Source organism: Neophocaena asiaeorientalis, unplaced genomic scaffold (assembly GCF_003031525.2).
Source record: "Neophocaena asiaeorientalis asiaeorientalis breed wild unplaced genomic scaffold, Neophocaena_asiaeorientalis_V1.1 scaffold72, whole genome shotgun sequence".
NCBI lineage: Eukaryota > Metazoa > Chordata > Mammalia > Artiodactyla > Phocoenidae > Neophocaena > Neophocaena asiaeorientalis.
In genome coordinates this window covers 7,245,638-7,267,111 of record NW_020185336.1, presented here as the reverse complement: position 1 = coordinate 7,267,111, position 21,474 = coordinate 7,245,638, and the positions used below count along the sequence as shown (strand labels likewise).

Below are 21,474 nucleotides of genomic sequence, written 5' to 3'. Positions count from 1 at the left end.
AAATTGAGTTCCCACTTGGCTAGACAAAACGGTTTAAGTTCAAATCCAGGCCTCGATTTTTCGGAGTCAGGAAGGCATGGTAAACTTCCATCAGTTGGTTAACTTTCATCAGAGAGAAAAGTTTGCTTGTGGAAAACTTTCTGTACCTTTCCAGTTCTGCTGTATATAATTCAGAGCTTAAAGATGCTTTTTTTAATCATCAGGAAAATGATTTACCTCTTCTTCTTGCAGCATCTCAGTTGCTTCTTTGTATGTACCTGGGGGTAAGGAGGAAAGCATGTCATCTGAGTACTTGAGGACTGGCTGTATTTTTTGAGAGGTGCTGGTCCTAGCTGATGTAGTCCCTTCCTTGTGTCCTCTCTACACTGCAATTGCCTCCTCTGTATTTTTTTTTTTTTAATGCGTCTACCACCCTAGAATGTTTAATTCCCCCCCCCCTTTTTTTTTTGCTGCACCACGTAGCTCGCAGGATCTTAGTTCCCCAACCAGGGATTGAACTGATGCCCTCGACAGTGAGAGAGCAGAGTCCTAACCACTGTACTGCCAGGGAGTTCCCTAGAATGTTTAATTTCGTTATAGTAAGCTTGTTTGTCCTTAAGTTCATTTAGGGGTTGAATACTGAGGAGAACCTGCTTCATCAGTGAGCCACGGTTCCAGTCTCATGACTAAGGGTTTGGGCTGCTTGAGTTGTAGGACGGTGGACTCTGTGCCATGCGGAGTATGAAGTGAATGGGATGCGAGAAGAATCTTAAAAAAAAAAAAAAAATTCCACACACACATGTGGCATATGGGAGTTCTAAGAATGTAGTTCTTAGGAATTAAGTTCGCATCTAGCTATCACGGATGGCCTAACCTAAGGTTTTCTCTCTCTACTCCAGGAGGTGACTTTGGTCTGGAGATTTCTCCTCCAGTCCTGCCCCCTGGCCACGGTGGTGAGTTTTCTGTGAGCAGCCTTCCAGTGGCAGAGGATGCCTACAGGGTGAGCTTGGCCAAAGGTGTCTCCATGTCTCTGCCTTCGTCACCTCTGCTGCCTCGACAGTCTCACTCTGTGCCATCAAGATCAACCAAAAAGTCCCCAGGTAAGCGAGCAACAAAACAGCCCCCAAACTACATGTATTGGAATTAGGCAGAACTAGTGCTTATGAGAAATCTTCTGGGAGAAGGTTTTTTCTTTGTTACGGTAACTTCTCGAAGAAGGGAATCTTTAAAAAAAAAAAAAGATGATTTGAATAGATTGATTTCTTTAGTTCAACCTATATATAAACTATTTTGATTGCCCAGGCTATAGTTTTACAAAGATTCATGTTATCAATATTAACCATCAGTTTTGTTTTCTTGTTCACAAATTTGGGAAACGCTGTAATCTAATTTCATTGTGGTATGTTTAAAGGTTATGGATTTTGGCAAGTGTAATCCGACCACAGTCTGTTTATTACCACCCAGCGCTATATACTGATGTGTTTCCTTGATTACATCATCCAGCATTTGAGCAGCTGTAAAATTTAGTTGTTGGTGAAAATTCAGACTTGTAAAGGGGTGGAACAAGGGACTTATGGATTACTTGCATGAAGTATTTTGACTTCCCTTATTATTACCAACTTTTTGCACTTTACCAATAAAAACTCAAACATTATTTAACTTTAATCAGATGTGAGGAAGGCCTTTCCAAAAAAAATAATGATACATGGAATCATAAAGGTTCTTTGATCTTCTTTTAGGTTTTCTGAGTATTTGTTTACTGAGGGCAAGATAAATTGGGGCCTTATTGATCATATGCCACTGTAAGAATTGTTCACATTTACACATAAACATGTTTGGAATTGATCTAAGATATGCTCTGGGACTGTGAAATTGGTATCTGTTTTTCTAATCTCCTGAATGAGTGTATTACTTGAGATGTTATAGGCATTATTTCTGAATCATTTAGTGGATATTTGCAGTTTATGTGGGGTAAAATTAAGAGCGCAAACGTTAAGCTCTGAATGTTAGAAATGGTGCTGTGAATTGGTGAGTGTCCAAAATCTTTTATTCTAGAACTTTCTTACTTTAGACAGCATTGTTTACAATCCAGTCATTAGCTGGAACTTGGAAACCTCTTTGGTATGAAGTGATTTCCTGTGCCAAGGAATCTGACCTGTTTATCAGTATTTGGGGAAATTCCTGGAATGTCCTTTCTTCTCTTTGCCCTCCCCCTACTGCTATATCTCTTTGTCAGATTTCTTCTCTTCTTTCAAATTCCAGTTCCCACACTGCCTCTTTTGCCGGTTACCCCACTGGAATTACTCCTTTTTACAAATTGTGCACAGCATTTTACTTTTATTCTTATTAGCTTCATCATTTGTCCTTTTTTCTTGAATTAGTGTGTATGTGCTTCCTATGTCTGATGGTTGAGGACGGGCATGATGTCTTCTCCAAGTATACCTCATCTATATAAAAACAGATAATAGAGGTTTCCCTCCTATAGTCTGTGCTACTGCAGATGAATTGATGCTGCTTGGGCCCTGGGATTGGTGAACACCAGAGAGACTCTGGGGAATACTACATTTCAGATATAGTTTTATTAATAAAAAAATCCGTGTTAGTTTTAATGGGACTTCAATCTTTAAAAATTTTTTTCCAGCTTTACTGAAATATAATCAACCCATGACATTGTAAGTTTAAGGTATACAATGTAGTGATTTTATATATATATATATAAATATATTACAGACTGATTACCACAATAAGGTTAACTAACATATTCATCACTTCACAGTTACTATTTACTTATTTATTTTGTGGCATTTTAGGGGGACATCAGGTAGCAATGAATGGCATGGCAAGCTTGGGCAGAGTGGCAAGCCAGAAGAGTCTCATTTAGGCTGCAGGCACACCTGCAGAGAAATCCCTGACAAGGCCTCATCTCCTCTGTCCTGACCAAATTAGATATCTTTGGTTTTAGAGAAAATATCCCAAAGTTTGTTTTTCTCCATAGGAATAAATTTATTTCTGCTAAGGTCTTTGCAAGGCCTTATGCATAGAAGGGAGTAGTTAGCTCTGCAACATTCAACGTTGCAGTGGGTTGAAGGAAATATTCTCCATATTAGATGCTTTTGGTCCAAATGATAATTAAATACACTAAGCAGATTCCTCTTTGGTGGGGCAGTGTTTGTGGATTGCCCAAATTTGTACATCAAATTAGTGTCTCACAGTGTTAATTTGGTTTCATTATCTTGGTAATTTTAATTCGAAAAGGAAAGTTAAAGGCAGAGGTACTTGCTTAAAAATGGCAGTGACTCAGGATGCATCAGACGGTAAACAGTGTTTTTTCCAGTGTCGAACACACACAGATTTCTGTTTAAACCATATTGTTGGAAAAGTATCTAGAGTCCTAATGTTCTACCTGCCTATAAAAATAGTTGACATACGGTTGTGAACATGCACTGGATTTTAAAATAGCCATCAATTTAAAAAGCTAGCACTGTTGTTGCTAATGATACAGTAAATACGGTGTGTGCGCAGAGCCCATAGTTAGAGACCCGCCCCCGCCTACCCCACCCCCTCTGTTTTCCCTCCCCATCTGGCTTTGCTTCAGGAGCACGTCATCTTTCAGCCCCAGCTCTGAAAGATGCTGACTTCTGTTCTCATTTGTAAGATTAGATGCCTTTTTCTTTTGTTTAAGGCAAAAACAAAATGAAAAAAAACTGCACCAAGAACCAAACCTGTTTTACTTGTTTGGGTAGAACGTCTTCACTAATTGACGCTAATCAAGAAACTGTTGGCCCGAAACTGTTATTCTAGCAAAGGTCAAATACTATAAACTCCTGTCACAGACACTCAGCACAGCCTGCATTAATAATGAAAGTTTGTATACTAGTATACTTGGTGATTGGCTCCTGGGCCATGGGAACTCAGGACCAGAGAAAATGTCGTTGATGTCGCAGTAATGTGACCCTGCATTTCACATGACTTGAGTTTCTTACATTCCACTTACATTGCTAGTTACTATTTTTATTTACTCTCCTTCCACCTTGCTCCACCCTATTTATATGTTTTTCACTGCTAGTCGAAAGGTTCAGTTTCCTGAGTACTGTTTCACATTTTTTGTTTTTTTTCTAAATGAAACATAAATTTTCTGATAATGAAAACAAGGATCAGTATCCATTACGTAGTTCTGTGGCTGGTGCAAGCCTTTTTGGATTAAGAATTCATTAATATTTGTAATGCATTCTTTGGTCTCCGAGAGAAGAGCAAGCCCATTTCCTGTGGATTGTTTATTAGTAATATAATTTGTTACTTTATATTTGGATTACATTTCCCAGATCACTTTGGGCCCATTATGGAACAATCAAAAGGAGGCACAGAGCAACCATTTAAAACACTGTGAATGGAGTAAAACAGCAGATGGTGAAAAGTGGGTGATACTGCTTTTCTCATCCTCGCTTATATGGGGAGGCTGGGTAGTGCTGGTTATAGTCATCCCCCCTTATTTGTGGTTTCTCTTTCTTTGGTTTCAGTTACTCGTGGTCAGTGTCCAAAAATATTAAATGGAAAATTCCAGAAGTAAACAATTCATAAGGTTTTTTTTTTTTGGGCTGTGTCGGGTCTTAGTTGGGGCACGTGGGCTCTTCGTTGAGGCACGTGGGATCTTTCGTTGTGGTGCGCGGGCTTGTCTCTAGTTGTGGCCTACCCAGCCTGGCGGGCACCAGGGCGCGTGGGCTCTGTAGTTGGTGGCACGCGGGCTCTCTAGTTGAGGTGCACGAGCTCAGTAGTCGTGGTGCGCAGGCTTAGTTGCCCTGTGGCATGTGGGATCTTAGTTCCCCGACCAGGGATCAAACCTGCATCCCCTGTGTTTGAAGGCGGATTCTTTACCACTGGACCACCAGGGAAGTCCCAACAGTTCATAAGTTTTAAATTGTGTGCCGTTCTGAGTAGCTCATGTGATGAAGTCTCGCTCTGTCCTGCCCAGAATGTGAATCGTCCCTCTGTCCAGTGTGCCCTGCCCATTAGTCTCTGCATAGCCCCCTCAGTCATCAGATCCACTGTTGTGATATCAAGGTGCTTGGGTTCAAGTAACCCTTATTTTACTTAATAAAGGACCTGAAGTGCAAGAGTAGTGATGCTGGCAGTTCAGTTATGCAAAGAGAACGGTTTGTAAAGTGCTTTCCTGTAAGTGAAAAGGTTCTTGACTTAATAAGGAAAAAAAATATGCTGAGGTAGCTAAGATCTATGGTAAGAACGAATTTTCTATTCGTGAAATTGTGAAGAAGGAAAAAAATGGGTGCTAGTTTTGCTCTCGCACCTCAGACTGTAAAAGTTATGGCCACGGTATGTGATAAGTGCTTTAGTTAAGATAGAAAATGTGTTAAATTTGTATAGTAAGGTACTTTGAGAGAGAGGCCCCATTCTATTTTATTGTTAGTCACTGCCGTTAATCTCTTACTTTGCCTAACTTATGAATTAAATTTTATCATAGGTGTATATGCATAGGAAAAAACCCTATAGTATACATGGGGCTCAGTACTATCAGCAGTTTCAGGCATCCACTGGGGGTCTTGGAACGTATGAGGGGAGCTGCTGTATTTGCATCTCTGCCATCTCCAGTCCCAGTTCTGTGTCAGTTAACAGAGCTGATGCAGCAGTTTTGAAAACCCCTCTGGCTGTCTGTTTCTTTAAGGGAAAAACCTCAAAGCTGACAGGCTGTAAAGTGGAAATCATTCTGCCCTTTGATTCTTGGACCATGAATTAATGTCCACCAAGGCCCTCCTCCTTCCCTCACCCTGCTGGAGTGTTTCTTTTAGAAAATTTGGAAATCCCAGTGTAGAGACAGAACTATGCTTAGTGTTTTGATTTTCTAGTTTTTTTTTTTTTCAATCGATTCTTCCTAAACCCAGGACCACACGCGCTTTGCCATTTTTCACTGAATATTATATCATGAGCACGTTCCAGTTTGCGTGAAGAATTTGACATTCGATGTCCATTGTTTCAGTATTCCGTAATTGATTTTTAACTAATTTCTGGCTGTTAGATATGTACATTATTTTTCAGTTTAAAAAAATTTCAGAAACTAACACACCATTGTAAAGCAATTATACCCCAATAAAGATGTTTAAAAAAAAAAAAAAAATTGTAGCGTGAGCCAAGGTATTTTGTTTTTGCTATTAAATGCCTATGAATTTTTAATTTTATAAATGTATTTTATTTATTTTATTTTTGGCTGTGTTGGATCTTCGTTGCTGCGCGCGGGCTTTTCTCCAGTTGTGGTGAGTGGGGTCTACTCTTCGTTGCGGTGCGCAGGCTTCTCATTGCGGTGCCTTCTCTTTTTGCGGAGCACGGACTCTAGGTGCGCAGGCTTCAGTAGTTGTGGCCCGTGGGCTCAGTAGTTGTGGCGCATGGGCTTAGTTGCTCCACGACACATGGGATCTTCCCAGACCAGGGCTCGAACCCGTGTCCCCTGCACTGACAGGCGGATTCTTAACCAATGCACCACCAGGGAAGCCCGAATTTTTAATTTTAGATGTGATAAAATACACATAATAAAAGTTCCAATCTTAACCATTTTTAAATGTACAGTTTAGTCATGTTACATACACTTACATTGTTGTGCACCCAGTCTCCAGAACTCCCCATGTGAATATTTTTGTTGAGTAACTTTTACATATGTCTCATCTCTCAAGAGTGGCAGGTTCCCGGAAGTGGAAGTATTGCACTAAATGGACTGCATGTTTTTCTGTGTTTTTTTTTGTTTGTTTTTCTTTTTTTTTTTTTTTGGTACGTGGGCCTCTCACTGTTGTGGCCTCTCCCGTTGCGGAGCACAGGCTCCGGACGCGCAGGCTCAGCGGCCATGGCTTACGGGCCCAGCCGCTCCGCGGCATGTGGGATCTTCGGGGACCGGGGCACGAACCCGTGTCCCCTGCATCGGCAGGTGGACTCTCAACCACTGCGCCACCAGGGAAGCCCGATGGACTACATTTTTAAAGATTTAAAGATTCTTGGTACATACTGCCCAGTCACTTTACGAAAAGCTGCATTGATTACACATTCCTTCCAGCGTTCTTTGAGTGACCTCCTTTTGAAGTCAGCATCTTCAGGGGACAGTCTTGAGTGGATGGTGCTAGTAGGGTGCTTTGTCAGACCTCGTTGTGGACCACTGAGAATTAGCAAGAAGAGGCTGAGAGTAGTCGTTCTGTAACCCTCCTCTTTTGAACTTCCCTTCTGTCTGCGCTTCTCAATTTCCATTTTTTCTTTCTTTCCACGGTACTATGGCAGGGGAATTATCACAGCTGAGTCGGATCAAGTTCATAGTCAGAACCACACTCAGCTGGCTTCCAGTTTTAGCTACTGCTGCAGTCTGTGTTCTGTGTGCGGACCTTGGAGGATCACAGACAGGTTGGGGTTGGCAAGGCCTCTAGGGCGCAACCAGTCAGGCCTCTTTGCAGATACGGAAGCATCATTACGGAACTTGCCCCAGTGTGCAAGTTAAGGTAGAGGCTGCCCTAAGTCCAGCCCCCTGCCCTGCCCTAGCACGTTCTCCTATGCCAGTGCTAGTCTGCATTGTTCTGTCTGCACATTGCTGACACATGAGCTGTAGGTGACATGGCACTGTGTTCTGGTTGCGTGCCTGGGGGGAGGCTGTAGGCTGGAGGTTGTACACACAAGCATCTGTGAGGCTTCTTCCTAGGGAGGTGGAGGATAGCACGGGGAACACACAGTCTCAGCACGGGGAACACACAGTCTCAGCACAGGTCTGCTGGAAGAACCAGCTAGTTCTCAGTCCTGCTGTCACCTGTGAGTAGTCAGGTCACAATCAGGGCTCTGACCTTCAGCAAGGACGGTTCCTCCTGCTTTGGTGAACTGGACAGCTCTCTTTGTTTCCTCCTGCAAACTTGTTATATGACCGCCTACTCCAAGGAGCCGGGCGGCCCTGCCTGTACCTTACTGCTCCATGCAGCCATGACCAGGACACACATACTTTGTTGTTCTGTGCTCACACACAGACCTGTATGCATTCAGTTTGCTCCACTGTGAACTTAAGGACCTTTGAGTGCCGTTAATTCTCCTGCCTGTGAATCCTGGTTCACCCATACACGATTTGGCTGTACCATGCGATCATGCCCAGGAATTTTAAAGAAGACTGCTTTAAAATTTAAAGCAGCCCTTTAAAAAAGGGTCCTACCTTCAGAGATACTGATTTAGTGCATGTGAGGTATGGCCTGGGCATTGGGATTTAAAAAAAATCTTCCCAGGTGATTCTAATATGTAGCAAAGTTTGAGAACTTTGGTAAAGAATATGTGATTATATGATAAAATTCCTTTTCAGTGAAGGTAGATGTAGATATTTGTTATCTTTATTTTTTAAATTTTAGAATATTTGTAGAGGAAAATTCATTACAAAAATGTACAGAACAAGGTACAGTAAATCTTGGTCCCTTCCACCCCCATGCCCCTAAAAAGACAACCATTTCTGACGGTTGGTTGAATTTCTGTTTTTTTTCTTTCTTTATTTTATTTATTGGCTGCGTTGGGTCTTTGTTGCTGTGCGCGGGCTTTCTCTAGTTGCAGCAAGTGAGGGGCTACTCTTTGTTGCGGTGTGTGGGCTTCTCATTGCAGTGGCTTCTCTTTGTTGCAGAGCACAGGCTCTAGGCATGGGGGCTGCAGTAGTAGTGGCACGTGGGCTCAGTAGTTGTGCCTCATGGGCTCTAGAGCGCAGGCTCAGCAGTTGTGGCACACGGGCCTAGCTGCTCCGTGGCATGTGGGATCCTCCCAGACCAGGGCTTGAACCCTTGTCCCCTGCACTGGCGGCGGACTCTTAACCACTGCGCCACCAGGGAAGTCCGGTTGAATTTCTTTCCTGCCTTGTTTCTGTAGTGAATAAATGATAGTATTTGCCCACTCCCCCTAGCATCGTACATGTAAGACGATCCCAGTTTCCCACTAAATAAAGAACATTCTTAACATATTAATATTTAAAAACCTCTTTATACTTTCACTGGATAGGCTTTAACTCTAGGATAACTAGTTGAAAAGTGTTTTGATTAATGTTGTGAATGGATTATTATATATTTATTGGTCATTTGTCCTTTTTTCTTTGGGGAATTCTTGTGGTATTTGTCTTCTGTTCTACTGGGGCAATATAGAGTTCTTACTGAATTACCACAGCTTTCTTGTTGTTTGTTTTAAGGCCATCAGTCATGTATGTTATTCAAAAATTTTCCCAGTTCATGATTTTCCATAAGGTTTATAGTGTTTTATGACTCACAAAAGTTTTTTGTTCTTTCAATTCAAATTTACATATTTTTCCATTATCATTTATCCCTTTGCATTTTTTAAAAAACAGCTTTATTGCGATATTTTGCATATCATATAATTCATCCATGTAAAGTTTACAGTTCAGTGTTTTTAGCATTTTCACGGGGTTGTGCATCCATTGCCACAATCTAATTTTAGAACATTTTTATGTCCCTTTAAAAAAAAAATCCATTTGCATTAGCAGTTACTCCACATTCCTCCCTCCCTCCAGCCCCCTACCCCACAGCCCTAAGCAAACACTAATCTGTTTTTTTCCTTTATGGATTTGCCTGTTTGGGGCAAATAGAATCATATGATATGTGGTCTTTTGTGACTTGCTTCTTTCATGTATGTATTATATATGCATGTTTTTTAATCCATTCTTCAGTTTATGGACGTTTGAGTTGTTTCCACTTTTTGGCTATTATGCATAATGCTGCTATGAACATTTGTGTATGCATTTTTGTGTGATTGTAGCTTTTCATTTTTTTTCTGGGGTACGTACCAAGGAGTGGAATTGCTGGATTAATATGATAACTCTATGTTTAACCTTTTGAAGTACTGCCAAATTATTTTCCACCATGACTGCACTATTTTGGATTTCCAGCTGTGGAGTATGAGGTTTCCAGTTTCTCCACATCCTTGCCAACTCTTGTTATTATCAATCTTTTTGATTATAGCCATTGTAGTACATGTGAACTGGTATCTCATTGTCATTGTAAGAATTCTTTGTATGTTCTAGATACAAGTTATGCAATATGCAAAATTTTCTTCCATTCTGTGCTCTTGATACTATTGTCATAAGTGCAAGAGTTTCAATTTTTTTTTTTTTTTTTTTGCGGTACGTGGGCCTCTCACCGTTGTGGCCTCTCCTGTTGCAGAGAACAGGCTCCGGACGCGCAGGCTCAGCGGCCATGGCTCATGGGCCCAGCCGCTCAGCGGCATGTGGGATCCTCCCGGACTGGGGCACAAACCCGTGTCCCTCCCCTGCATCGGCAGGTGGACTCTGAACCACTGCGCCACCAGGGAAGCCCAAAAGTTTCAAATTTTGATGTCCAGTTTATTAATATTTTGCCACTGTCTTTTTGATGTCGTACCCAAGAAACTATTGCCTAGTCTAAGGTCACGAAGATTTATGCCTATGTGTCCTCCTAAGAGTTTTATAGTTTTAACTCTTACATTTAGGTCTGGATCCTTTTTAACTCCGTTTTTGTGAACGGTGTGTGGTAGGGGTCATCTTCATTCTTGCACATGAGGAAGGATATACAGTTGTCCCAGCACCATTTATTGACAAGTCAATTCTTTTCCTGCTGAATGGACTTTGAGTGATCAAGTCACTGTTGTGCCCAGACCAGCCCTTCTGTTCCACTTCCCCTTTGATTATTCTCCTCCTTCTGTCTTAGGTCAAAACTTTCTTTCAGAGTTGACCTCAGGTGTGGCTTGCATCTGTTGCTTCATCCAGCCTTCCTTTATGTCTCTCCTTTTCCCTATATGAGAAAAAACTTACTGTTCCAAACACCTGTAGCACTGTGCTTCCTCCTCCCTCTGCACTGCCTTTCATGGCGTTTCTCTGCCTTGAAATTCCGTGAACTCCTTGTCTTTGGATCTTGCCTTTGTGTTTCCCCTTGGATACTTGGAAACAGGATCTAATCACTTCCTTCAGGCAGTTACCCTGGTGATGGGGCACTTGTATGCACCTATTAAAATGAGTAGGATTTTAGTAGTCCACCTTCACCAGTTCCATGTGATTGGTTGAAAATCAGGAAAACAATTTAAATTGCAGTACCTTGCATTTGTAAAGCTGGGAACATACCTTTCCCCATATCTAGAGAGAACTGATGCTTAATTAAGATCGTACCTCTCTCAGGACTTTGCTATGATCAGGGGTGGGCAAAGAGGAGTATGTTTGAAACTGCGTCAGCAGCCTTCCCATGCCTCCTTTTCTGTGTTCCTGTCACTCTTCTACTTTCTCGGGCTTCTGGCATTTTTTTGCTGCGTGATTCCCGCCACCTGTGGTTAATGATGACTGGAGGTTTTACCCAGTCATACTTTACGGCAGTGTCACGTGCACCCTTTGGTGGTGTCAGATGGCGGCTAGGACAAACCAAGTGCCGTGCTCAGAAATGAGGGTTTTTACCTTAAGAAAATAGATGAGAGCAGAGGCAGTGGTGGTGGGAACCTCTTCTTTTTGATCATTTCTGATTCACAGAGAAACATAGAAGTCACAGAAGCCCATGGAAGCTATCGCACCCCTATCTAACTTTAATGAAAGTTAGTGAGTGGTCAAAACCGACAGGAGGGAAGGATTGATGTTCCAGCCTGAATCCTCAAATTTGTAGTGAAGCAAGTCTGTGGGTGGGTTCAGCAGGAACAGCTGGCTTTGTTCCAGGCAGAGTGGCAAAGGTGTGCAAAGCTGGGAGTTGGGAAGCGAAAGTGGACATAGAATGGTGATCTCTAGAAGAGAGGTCAGTAAGAGCTGGAGCGTCCTGCAAAAGGAGAACAGGGACCATCAAGAAAATCTTCATTATTCAGGCCTGGAGTGTTGAAATCAGTAAGCTTTGCCTCTGGGGGTTTATTGAGAGTTACCAGCTAACAGTTACAGATGGAACCCCTTTTCTGTGCAAGGGTTCCGAGAAATAAAATTTAGGAAACTCTTCCAAGGAGACGTGACTTTCTTTTTGTTTCTCTCACCAACAAAATGCTCCTTTATTGGCCAAAGGTCCTAAGTGGCAGTTAATGAGCTCACCTTTTTAAAAAAATAGAATTTATTTAAGAACAGTTTTAGGTTCACTGCAAAACTGAATGGAAGGTACAGAGATTTCCTGTTGACTCCTGTCCCCACACATGCATGGCCTCCCTCATTGTCAATATCCCCACCAGAGGGTACATTTGTTACAGCTAATGAATCTGTATTGACACATCTTTATCACCCAAAGTCCAGAGTTTACATTATGATGTTAGACATTCTCTGAGTTTGGACAAATGTATAGTGACACGTATCCATCATTGTGGTATTATACAGAATTTTTACTGCCCCCCAAATCCTCTGTGCTTCACCTAATCGTCCCTCTCTCCCTACCCCAACTCAAACCGCTGGCAACTACTGATCTTTTTACTGTCTCCATGGTTTTGCCTTTTCCAGAATGTCATATAGTTGAAATTATACAGTATGTAGCCTTTTCAGATTGATTTTTTCATTTAGTAATAGGCATTTAAGATTCCTCCATGTCTTTTCATGGCTTGAGAGCTCATCTTTTTAGTGCTGAATAATATTCCATTATCTGGATGTACCACGGTTATTTATCCATTCATCTACTAAAGGACATCTTGGTGGTTTGAGGTTTTGGCAGTTATGAATAAAACTGCGGCAAACATCTGTGTGGAGGTTTTTGTGTGGACATAGTTTTCAACTCATTTAGGTAAATAAATACCGAGGAACGTGATTGCTGGATCATATGGTAAGAGTGCTTAGTTTCATAAGGAACCAACAAACTGTCTTCTGAAGTTGCTGTACCCATTTTGCATTCTCACAAGCAATGAATGAGAGTTCCTGTGGCTCTGCATCCTCGTAGCATTTGGTGGTGTTAGTGTTTTGGATTTTGGCCTTTCTAATAGGTGTATGGTGGTGTCTTGTTGTTTTAATTGGCATTTCCCTGATGACACATGTTGTGGTGCATCTTTTTGTATGCTTATTTGCCATCTGTATATCTTCTCTGGTGAGGTGTCTGCTAAGATTGGGTCCTTTTTAAAAATCAGGTTGTTTTCTTATTGTTGAGTTTTAAGAGTTCTTTGTATATTTTGGATAACAGTCCTTTATCAGATAGATCTTTTACAAATATTTTCTCCTTGTTTGTGGCTCATCTTCTTAGTCTGTTGACATTGTCTTAGAGCAGAAGCTTTTAGTTTTTTGTTGTTGTTTGTTTCTTGCGGTACGCGGGCCTCTCACTGTTGTGGCCTCTCCCGTTGCGGAGCACAGGCTCCGGATGCGCAGGCTCAGCGGCCATGGCTCACGGGCCCAGCCGCTCCGTGGCACGTGGAATCTTCCCAGATCGGGGCACGAACCTGTGTCCCTTGCATCGGCAGGCGGACTCTCAACCACTGCGCCACCAGGGAAGCCCAGAAGCTTTTAGTTTTAATGAAGTCCAGCTTATCAGTGATTTCTCCCATGAATCATACCTTTGGTATTATATCTAAAAAGCCCTTGCCATACCCAAGGTCATATAGCTTTTCTCCTATTTTACCTTCTAGAAGTTTTATAGTTTTAAGTTTGTGAGCCATTTTGAGTTAAATTTTGTGAAGGGTGTGGAGTTTGTGTCCAGATTCATTTTTTTGTATGTGGATGTCCAGTTATTCCAGCACCATTTGTTGAAAAGACTTTGCTCCATTGTATTGCCTTTGCTCCTTTGTGAAAGATCAGTTGACTGTATTTATATGGGTCTATTTCTGGGCTTTCTGTTATGTTCCATTGATCTGTTTGTCTATTCTGTGCCAATACCACACTGTCTTGATTACTTTAGCTTTATAGTAAATCTTGAAGTCCAGTAGAAGAACTGTGTTCTTCTTCCGTGTTATGTTGGCTATTCTGGGTCTTTTGCCTCTCCATAGAAACTTCAGAAGCAGTTTGTCAGTATCCACAAAATAACTTGTTGGGGGTTTGATTGAGATTATATTGAATCTGTTGATCAATTTGGGAAGAACTGACATCTTGACAGTATTGAGTCTTGCCATCCTTGAATGTGGACCATCTCTCATTTTGTTAGTTCTTTGATTTCTTTCTTCTGCGTTTTGTAGCTTTCCTCACATAGATCTTGTATCTATTTTGCTTTTTATACCTAAGTATTTCATTTTGAGGGATGCTAATGCAAATGGTATCCTATTTTTAATTTCATATTCCACTTGTTCATTGCTGGCATATAGAAAATTGATTGACTTTTGTATATTAACCTTGTATTTTAGAACCTTGCTATAATCCCTTGTTACAGGAGTTTTTGGTCAGTTCTTTCAGATTTTCTACATTGACGGTCATGTCATCTGTGAATAAAGACAGTTTTATTTCTTCCTTCCCAAGCTGTATACCTTTTATTTCCTTTTCTTGCCTTATTGCATTAGCTAGGACTTCTAGTACAATGTTGAAAAGGAGTGGAGAGAGGGGATATCCTTGCCTTGTTCCTGATCTCAGTGAGAAAGCTTTTTGTTTCCACCAGTAAGTATATTAGCTGTAGCGTTGTTATAGATATCTTTATCAAGGTGAGGAAGTTCCCCTCTATTCCTAGCTTACTGAGAGTTTTTATCAAGAATGTGTGTTAAGCTGATTCACTTTGTTATAAAGCAGAAACTAACACACCATTGTAAAGCAATTATACCCCAATAAAGATGTTAAAAAAAAAAAAGAATGTGTGTTAGATTTTGTCAAATACATATTCTGCATCTATTGATATGACCATGTGATTTTGCTTTTTAGCCTATTAATGTGATGGATTACATTAATTGATTTCCTAGTGATGAACCAGCCTTGCATACCTGGGATAAATTCCACTTGGTTGTGATGTGTAATTCTTTTTATACGTTCTTAGATTCAACTTGATAGTATTTTGTTGAGGATTTTTTCATCTGTGCTCATGAGAGATATTGTTCTATAGGTTTCTTATAATGTCTTTGTCTGGTTTTGGTATTAGAGCAATGTTGGCTTCATAGAATGAGGTAGGAAGTATTTTCTCTGCTTCCATCCTCTGACAGAGATTGTAGAGAATTGGTAACTATCTGGGCTTGGTGCTTTCTGTTTTGGAAAGTTATTAATTATTGATTTAATAGATACAGGCCTACTCGGAATCAATTTCACTTTTGGAAAAGCCTAGGAGAATAAGTTAGCCACCATAAGTTAGGGAGTTGTGAGTCTCTGGTTTTAGCTGAGTTGTTAATGATCCTGATAGGTGCCTTTCTCCACCCCAGTCTTGGGCAGGTTAGAACTGTATTCACCTCCCACTTGGTGTGCTTGGTTAAGTTATAGGTGTTTCTTCATCTGAGCGATGGGGGTAATAATGGTGCTTCTCTTATAGGGTAAGTGAAATTGAGATGTATACCGTAAAGCGTAGGGCATGGTACACAAGCTCTCCTTTGGTGCTTGCTATTTCACTGCAACCGTCTGCCTTGGAGCCCATCTTCAACTTCCTTCATCTGACTCAGTGGCTGATTCTCACAGTATCGGTCCTCTTGATTCCCTATCCTCAGCCAGATGCTTCCCAGTGGAATTTCACCCTCAGATCTGTATGCTTTCTGGCATACATATGTCTTCTTGATGTGCAGCAGGCTTTGTTCCCTGTGAATAGGATGAAAGCAGCATAACGCAGTGACTGACCGACTGTCTGGATTCCAGTTCCAGCTCTGCCATCAACTACTTATGTTATTCATCTTTTGGTTTGCACATGATTCGTGTGAAGTAATTAAAATTATGTCATAAAATTCCCCTGTAAAGGAAGCCAGCTCTTGGAACTAGTGATGCAAATGCAAAGGTTTAAGAAAGCAGTAGTTCTTAGCAGAAAAGAGACAATTAGGTAAAGAAAAAAGGTCGGATTCCTGGTGGTGCCCTACCTCAGTAATCTGTGAAGCTCCCGTGAGCTCTTCGTTGAAATGAGAAACAGTGATTCATGAAGCTGATAGAGAGTAAGTGCTCCAAAATGGTTCAGATGTGTTCACTGGGCAGTGAGAGCAAAAGTCCAATGAAAGTTGAGGAGACAGCTACTTATTGTCTGAAGCTAAGCACGAGAACAGGGTTACAAAGTTGCTCCTTACCCGGGAAAATGAAAAAGAATGTAAGGCAGAAACGTTTGCATCATGTTACCCTTGAGCATCCCTTACATGGCTCATAAAGGCTACATGTAGACACAGCGTCTTTGGATGGTACCACCATTTTTCTTCTGCCATAGGCAGATTGTTGAGTTTTGTTTTTTGCACCAGGTGAAGTAGATAGTTTGTACTTAGGATGGCATTGTTCCAGAAATCACGTACTTTATACACCAGAATTCCACTATGTGAAAAGCACGTAGGGGCTGAGAGTGGCTGAAGGAGAAGCAGATGTGTGTGTCTCATCCTCCAGAACCATCCCCCATCTCGTAGAACACATGTAGTTGAAAGCAAGTGAGGTAACTCTGCTCCACTGTAATGCAGGAGGGGAGTGGCATCTGAGAATGCAGGAAGTGTTATGGACACGTCTGTCTCAGGCATTTTGACGTTTCACAAGGACTCTGGATGTTGACGGTCTTCAGTAATCAAAAGAAAATGTGCGCCTGTTGTACACATCCTGGAGTCTAGTGTTAATATTTGACCTGGAAACTAGAGGTCTTGGCGGTGAGGCTGACAGGCTAGGAATCTCCTGTTGTGTTAATCAAAGAATGATTGTCAACTTTGAGCTCTTTAGCAAAAATTCAATAACTTTATTAAAAATAATTTACTTTTACAAAATAATTTATAACCATTTTCCCACTTCTACAGTTCCTGTTAGAGCCAGATGTATTCTCTAAGATTTGAATGAGTGTGTATATGTTCTCATGTACATATTAAAATATGAGTATATGCATGCAAAAGATTTGCAGAGTCCATGATTTGTTTGTTTGGGGATGTTTTTGGAAGTTGTGAGGTTTAAGCAGATCTTGTTTGCGTTAGGTAAGCTTGAACTTCTGTACACTCCGCCTTTTACCTCGCTGCCTTCTAGATGGAGAAATTCTACCCAAGCTATGTGGCGTTGTGGGAAGCTTCTGGCCCTAAAAGACAGGCAGACCTGGGTTCAAATCCTGTTCTCAGTAGCTCTGTGTCCTTGGAAATTACTTTGCCACCTCTCTGATTCTCGGTTTTCCTCATCTGGGAATGAGAATGAACTACCTACTGTGTTGGCCTTTGAGAGGATAGAGGGAATGTGTGACGAGTGCCTGGCTCCTAAAACCCCCACAAGAAACGCTTCTGCTGCCCCTGATTCCCGAGAGCAGGTAATTCGCCCCTCTCTCCCTTTGTTGGCCTCTCTCATACTTCTTGTTTTGGCTTCAGTCTGGTTTTCTGACATGGACAGCAGGGAAAGCTCCACAGCATCAGTGCAGGGACCTGTAAAGTCTAATTGTTGATATTTGGATATGGGTTTGTTAGCTCTGGTCATGGTTTTCATCTCCTGTTGTCTGTGCTGCTCCCGACCGAATACCTTGTTTATTCTTGGTCCCATTTTAGCTCTTATTGAAAGTGATTAAAGGTCAACCTGTGAGGATGCAAGTAACCATGTTTTGGAGGAGTGTGGAAAGCAGTTCCCAAGGAAGCAAACTGGTGCTAAAGATGTTGCGGGTGAGAGTAGGGAAACCACCCAGCCTCTGTGTGTTGTCTTGAGGTGACGTTTGCTTCTGCCCGGCTGTACAGGATGCCTCGGAACAGCCACCTGAGCCCTACGAGACTCTCAGTCAGGAAGAAGTGGTGTCACACTCCAGGCCAAGGACTTGATATTAACTTGATGTTAAGTTTTACTGCATATTTTTCTTAAGTTTGTGGTGTTTTAATAAGCAATTGAGGAATAACAGGTCCTTTTAAGGCAGGAAAAATATGACTGTAGCTTGTTACCTGCCAATCATGTGACTGACTCACACTGTTGCTTGTAGATTTCTTCATGATTCTCAGAAAGGAAAAAGTAAAGACGTGTTGAGTCCCATGTGTTTTCCCAGAAACGAGAAAGGAATGTCCTAGCAGACTGCTTAAGAGAATCACATTTTTGATTTGCATTTGGACACCTTTTCATTATTTTTGTGGTTCATGTTCCACATTTCTTCCTTTCATACTGGCAAGTCTTAGTTCGTGTGCCCTTTAGCCTTTAAAAACAGCCCTTTTTTATGCATTAGCGCTCTTCTGAGCTCCTTCTCCCCCAGCTCTCCTGGACTTGCTGGCAGCTAAGCTGGCAAGAGATAGTTCAAGGCTTCCTTCTTAAGAGGACACTGCGGATGGATGGGACTTGGGACTTTTTTTGGTGGTAAACTTTATTTTTCCAAATGGCTTCAGAGGCACTCTGATTTACTTCCATCTTTCCTTCACTCAGTGATTTCATGAGGTTCCATAAACATTTGTTTTAAGGGGTTTACTGAGCATCAGCTACGTGTTGGGCTCTGCTCTAGAGATGAGGTAGATGTAAAGGTAAATACATGCTCTGGCCTTAAGCTTTGGGGGCCTCCCAGTTTAGTGAGAGAGGCAATGACTTTTAAGACACTGTGGTGTCTACAAAGTGCTGTGACCACACAGAGAAGAGCAAGCAGCTCTTTGGGGGAGCTGGCAACGTTCCAAGCGCAGGTGACATTGGAGGGTGCTATTCAAGCATGAGTTAGGGGTTACATGGCAGACAGGGATTGGGTTGGGTGGGAAGACTGCCCCGTAGGGGAAGAAGAACCCTGCATGAAGTCTGGACTGGCCCTCAGTGGCTCAATCTCACACAGCATTATGGGACAGGTTGCATTTGAGGACCAAGGATGGAAATACAGTGGGGCCGGGGAGGATTTGATTCTTCTGGAAGTGTTGTCTTATTCTTTTGACTGTTTTTAAAATAGAGGGATGAAATAAATAGATTTGGGTTGGGATAGTATTTATTTTGTACAGGCCATCTTGGAGTAGAGGAGACTGGTTGGGACTCTTCTGTAATGATTCAAAGGATGTATAGTAGCTGAAACCTTGGCAGTGACAGAGAAGGAGGATGGAGGGAGGTGGAGGTCCATTTGAGAAAATTTTAGGAAAAGGAGTCTGTAGGTTGTGGTGACCCATTTGTACATGAGAATTAGAGAAGGAAGAAAAGTGCAAAATGGGCCAGGGCTTGTGAGCCCGTTTCATATCATGGCACATATAGGAAATATTTGTCCAGCAGTGGGGTAAATGGACTGTCCCTTGTAGCACTGCCCCAGACTGCCCTGCAGTCCACAGAGCTGGGGGATCTACATCCCAGCACATCCTGTAACAAATTCTTTGCACAGCAGTTGGGAAGCTTGCTAAGGTCTCTAGCTTGGGTTTCCAGATAGATCTGGATTCAAAAACTTTTTGCTGCACTAGTGGCTTTATTCACATCTTCCCCCTATTGTTATGGGGTCTCCAAGAGGAGTCATTATTTTCGTGTTTTAGGTAAGGCTCTGACAGGTGGAATTTCAACCCCGGTGCTGGGATTCCAAGTCATGCTGTCTCTGTACAGCCACAGGCATAGGTGCTGGTGTAATTAATTACAATGTGGAACACAGAAACAGGTTGGCCACGTGGGGTGGCGACTTTGAATATGTCTAAGCTTGGTATTCTGCAGACATCCTTGCTTGTGAAGAGCACCAGGGAATTGGAGACGCAGAGCCTGAGCTCAGATCACTGGCCTCCAGGGAGGAGGAAGGATCTCAAGACATTGGCATCTGTGGCAGATGCTGGGAAGTTCGAGTATGATGAGGAATGACAAGCATCTGTCAGCTTTTGGAAATAGGAAAACAGCGGAATCAACAAACTCTTTCTGTCAAGGGTAGATAGTAAATATTTTAGGCTTTGAGGGCCATATGGTCTGTGTCGTAACCCCTCACCTTTCACTGTAGCGCAGCTCAGCCATAGTTCATTCATGAATGGTCGTGGCCATGTTCCAGTAACATTTTATTTATAAAAACATGCAGTGGGTCAGACTTGGCCCCTAGACCATAGTTTGCCAACCTGACTTTTGCCTTAGAGGAAAGGAAGGGGAGAATGGAAACTTAGTATTTTTTCAGTGCTTACCATGTACTAGACCCTTTGTAAACATTTTTAACCCTGAGATGTAGGCACCAATCCCATTTACAGTTGCTGGAAAAACCCAAGCGTTGAGATAACTTGCCTGAAGGTTATACAGCTACTTAGGGACTGGCTGGGATTTGGACTTCAGTCTGCCTGAGTCCAAAGCCCGGGTCATCTCCACATCACTTAGTTGCCACCCAGAACAGCAGCCTTAGGTCAGATCCCTCTCAAAAGGTACACATGGCACATAAGCCATCAAGCTCTGCATTCCCACTGCTGTCCTTCACATAACATTCAGTGAAGCACTGTTGTTCTGCTTCACCTCTGTATTAGTTTGCTAGGGCTGCCATGACAAAGTACCACAAGATGGGTAGCTTAAACAACAGAAATTAATTTTGTCATAGGTCTGGAGGCTGGAAGTCCAAGATCAAAGTCCTGGCACGTTTGGTTTCTCCTGCAGCCTCTATCCTTGGCTTCCAGATGGCCACCTTCTCCCTATGTCCTCACGCGGTCTTTCCTCTGTGTCTGTGCATCCCTGGTGTCCCTTTGTCCACATTTCCTCTTGTAAGGACAGCACTCAGATTGGATTAGGGCCCACCTCAGTGGCCTCATTTTAACTCAGTCACCTCTTAAAGACCTAGTCTGCAAATATAGTCACATGCTGAGGTACTAGGATGTAGGACTTCAGCATATGAAATTTGGGGGCACATCCTTCAGCCTGTAACAACCTTCCTCCTCTATGGTGGATGTCAGGGGATTGTTGGGAAGACAGCCTAAGTCCCTTAATACAGAAGCTGAAGGAATTCTCCTGTATGTGAAGGTTTCTCTTAGTTACCATTTGAGCCTTAGATAAAAAGTTTATTTTGGAATAGTTCAAAGATAGTTTGGAGTTCCCATATATCACCACATAGCCACTTTCTTTTATCATTAACATAGTATATTAGTATGATACATTGTCACAACTAATGATCTCATACTGATACATTATTATTAACCGAAGTCTGTACTTCCTGTTTCTTTAGTTGATACCTAATATCCAGGATCTTAGTCAAGGATACCCTGTGACATTTATTTGTCATGTTTCCTTGGGCTCCACTTGGCTCTGACAGTTTAGTTTCTCAGACTTCCCTTGGTTTTGATGACCTTGGCACTTCTGAGGCTACTGTTCCCATGGTTTGTAGGATGCCCCTCTTTGAGGGGTTTGTCTCATGCTTCTCACGATTACACTTCAGCTTTGAGGAGGCGGACCACAGACGTAAAGTGCCCTTCTCATCACATCATGTTGACGCTTCAACATGACTTACGGTTTTCGTTCACTTTGTTCACCTGGCCCAGGTAGAGGTTGCCAGGTTTCTCCAGGGTGAAGTTACTCTTTTTCTTACATCCCTCTCCATCCTCTACTCTCTGGAGGGAAGTTACTATGCACAGCCCCCCATGCAGGGTGGGGACTTGGGCTCCCCACCT

The 21,474-nt window shown here is 42.2% G+C and overlaps 1 protein-coding gene across 5 annotated transcripts in view; it reads left to right on the top strand.

Moving 5' to 3' along the window:
• TANC1 (tetratricopeptide repeat, ankyrin repeat and coiled-coil containing 1) overlaps positions 1–21,474 on the top strand; it is a 230,376-nt gene that overhangs the window by 99,272 nt on the left and 109,630 nt on the right. For all 5 annotated transcript variants that reach the window (XM_024735882.1, XM_024735886.1, XM_024735887.1 and 2 more), the window contains one exon: positions 879–1,079. In XM_024735882.1, coding sequence (XP_024591650.1) covers positions 879–1,079 — 201 coding nt within the window. The remainder of the gene's footprint in view (positions 1–878; positions 1,080–21,474) is intronic.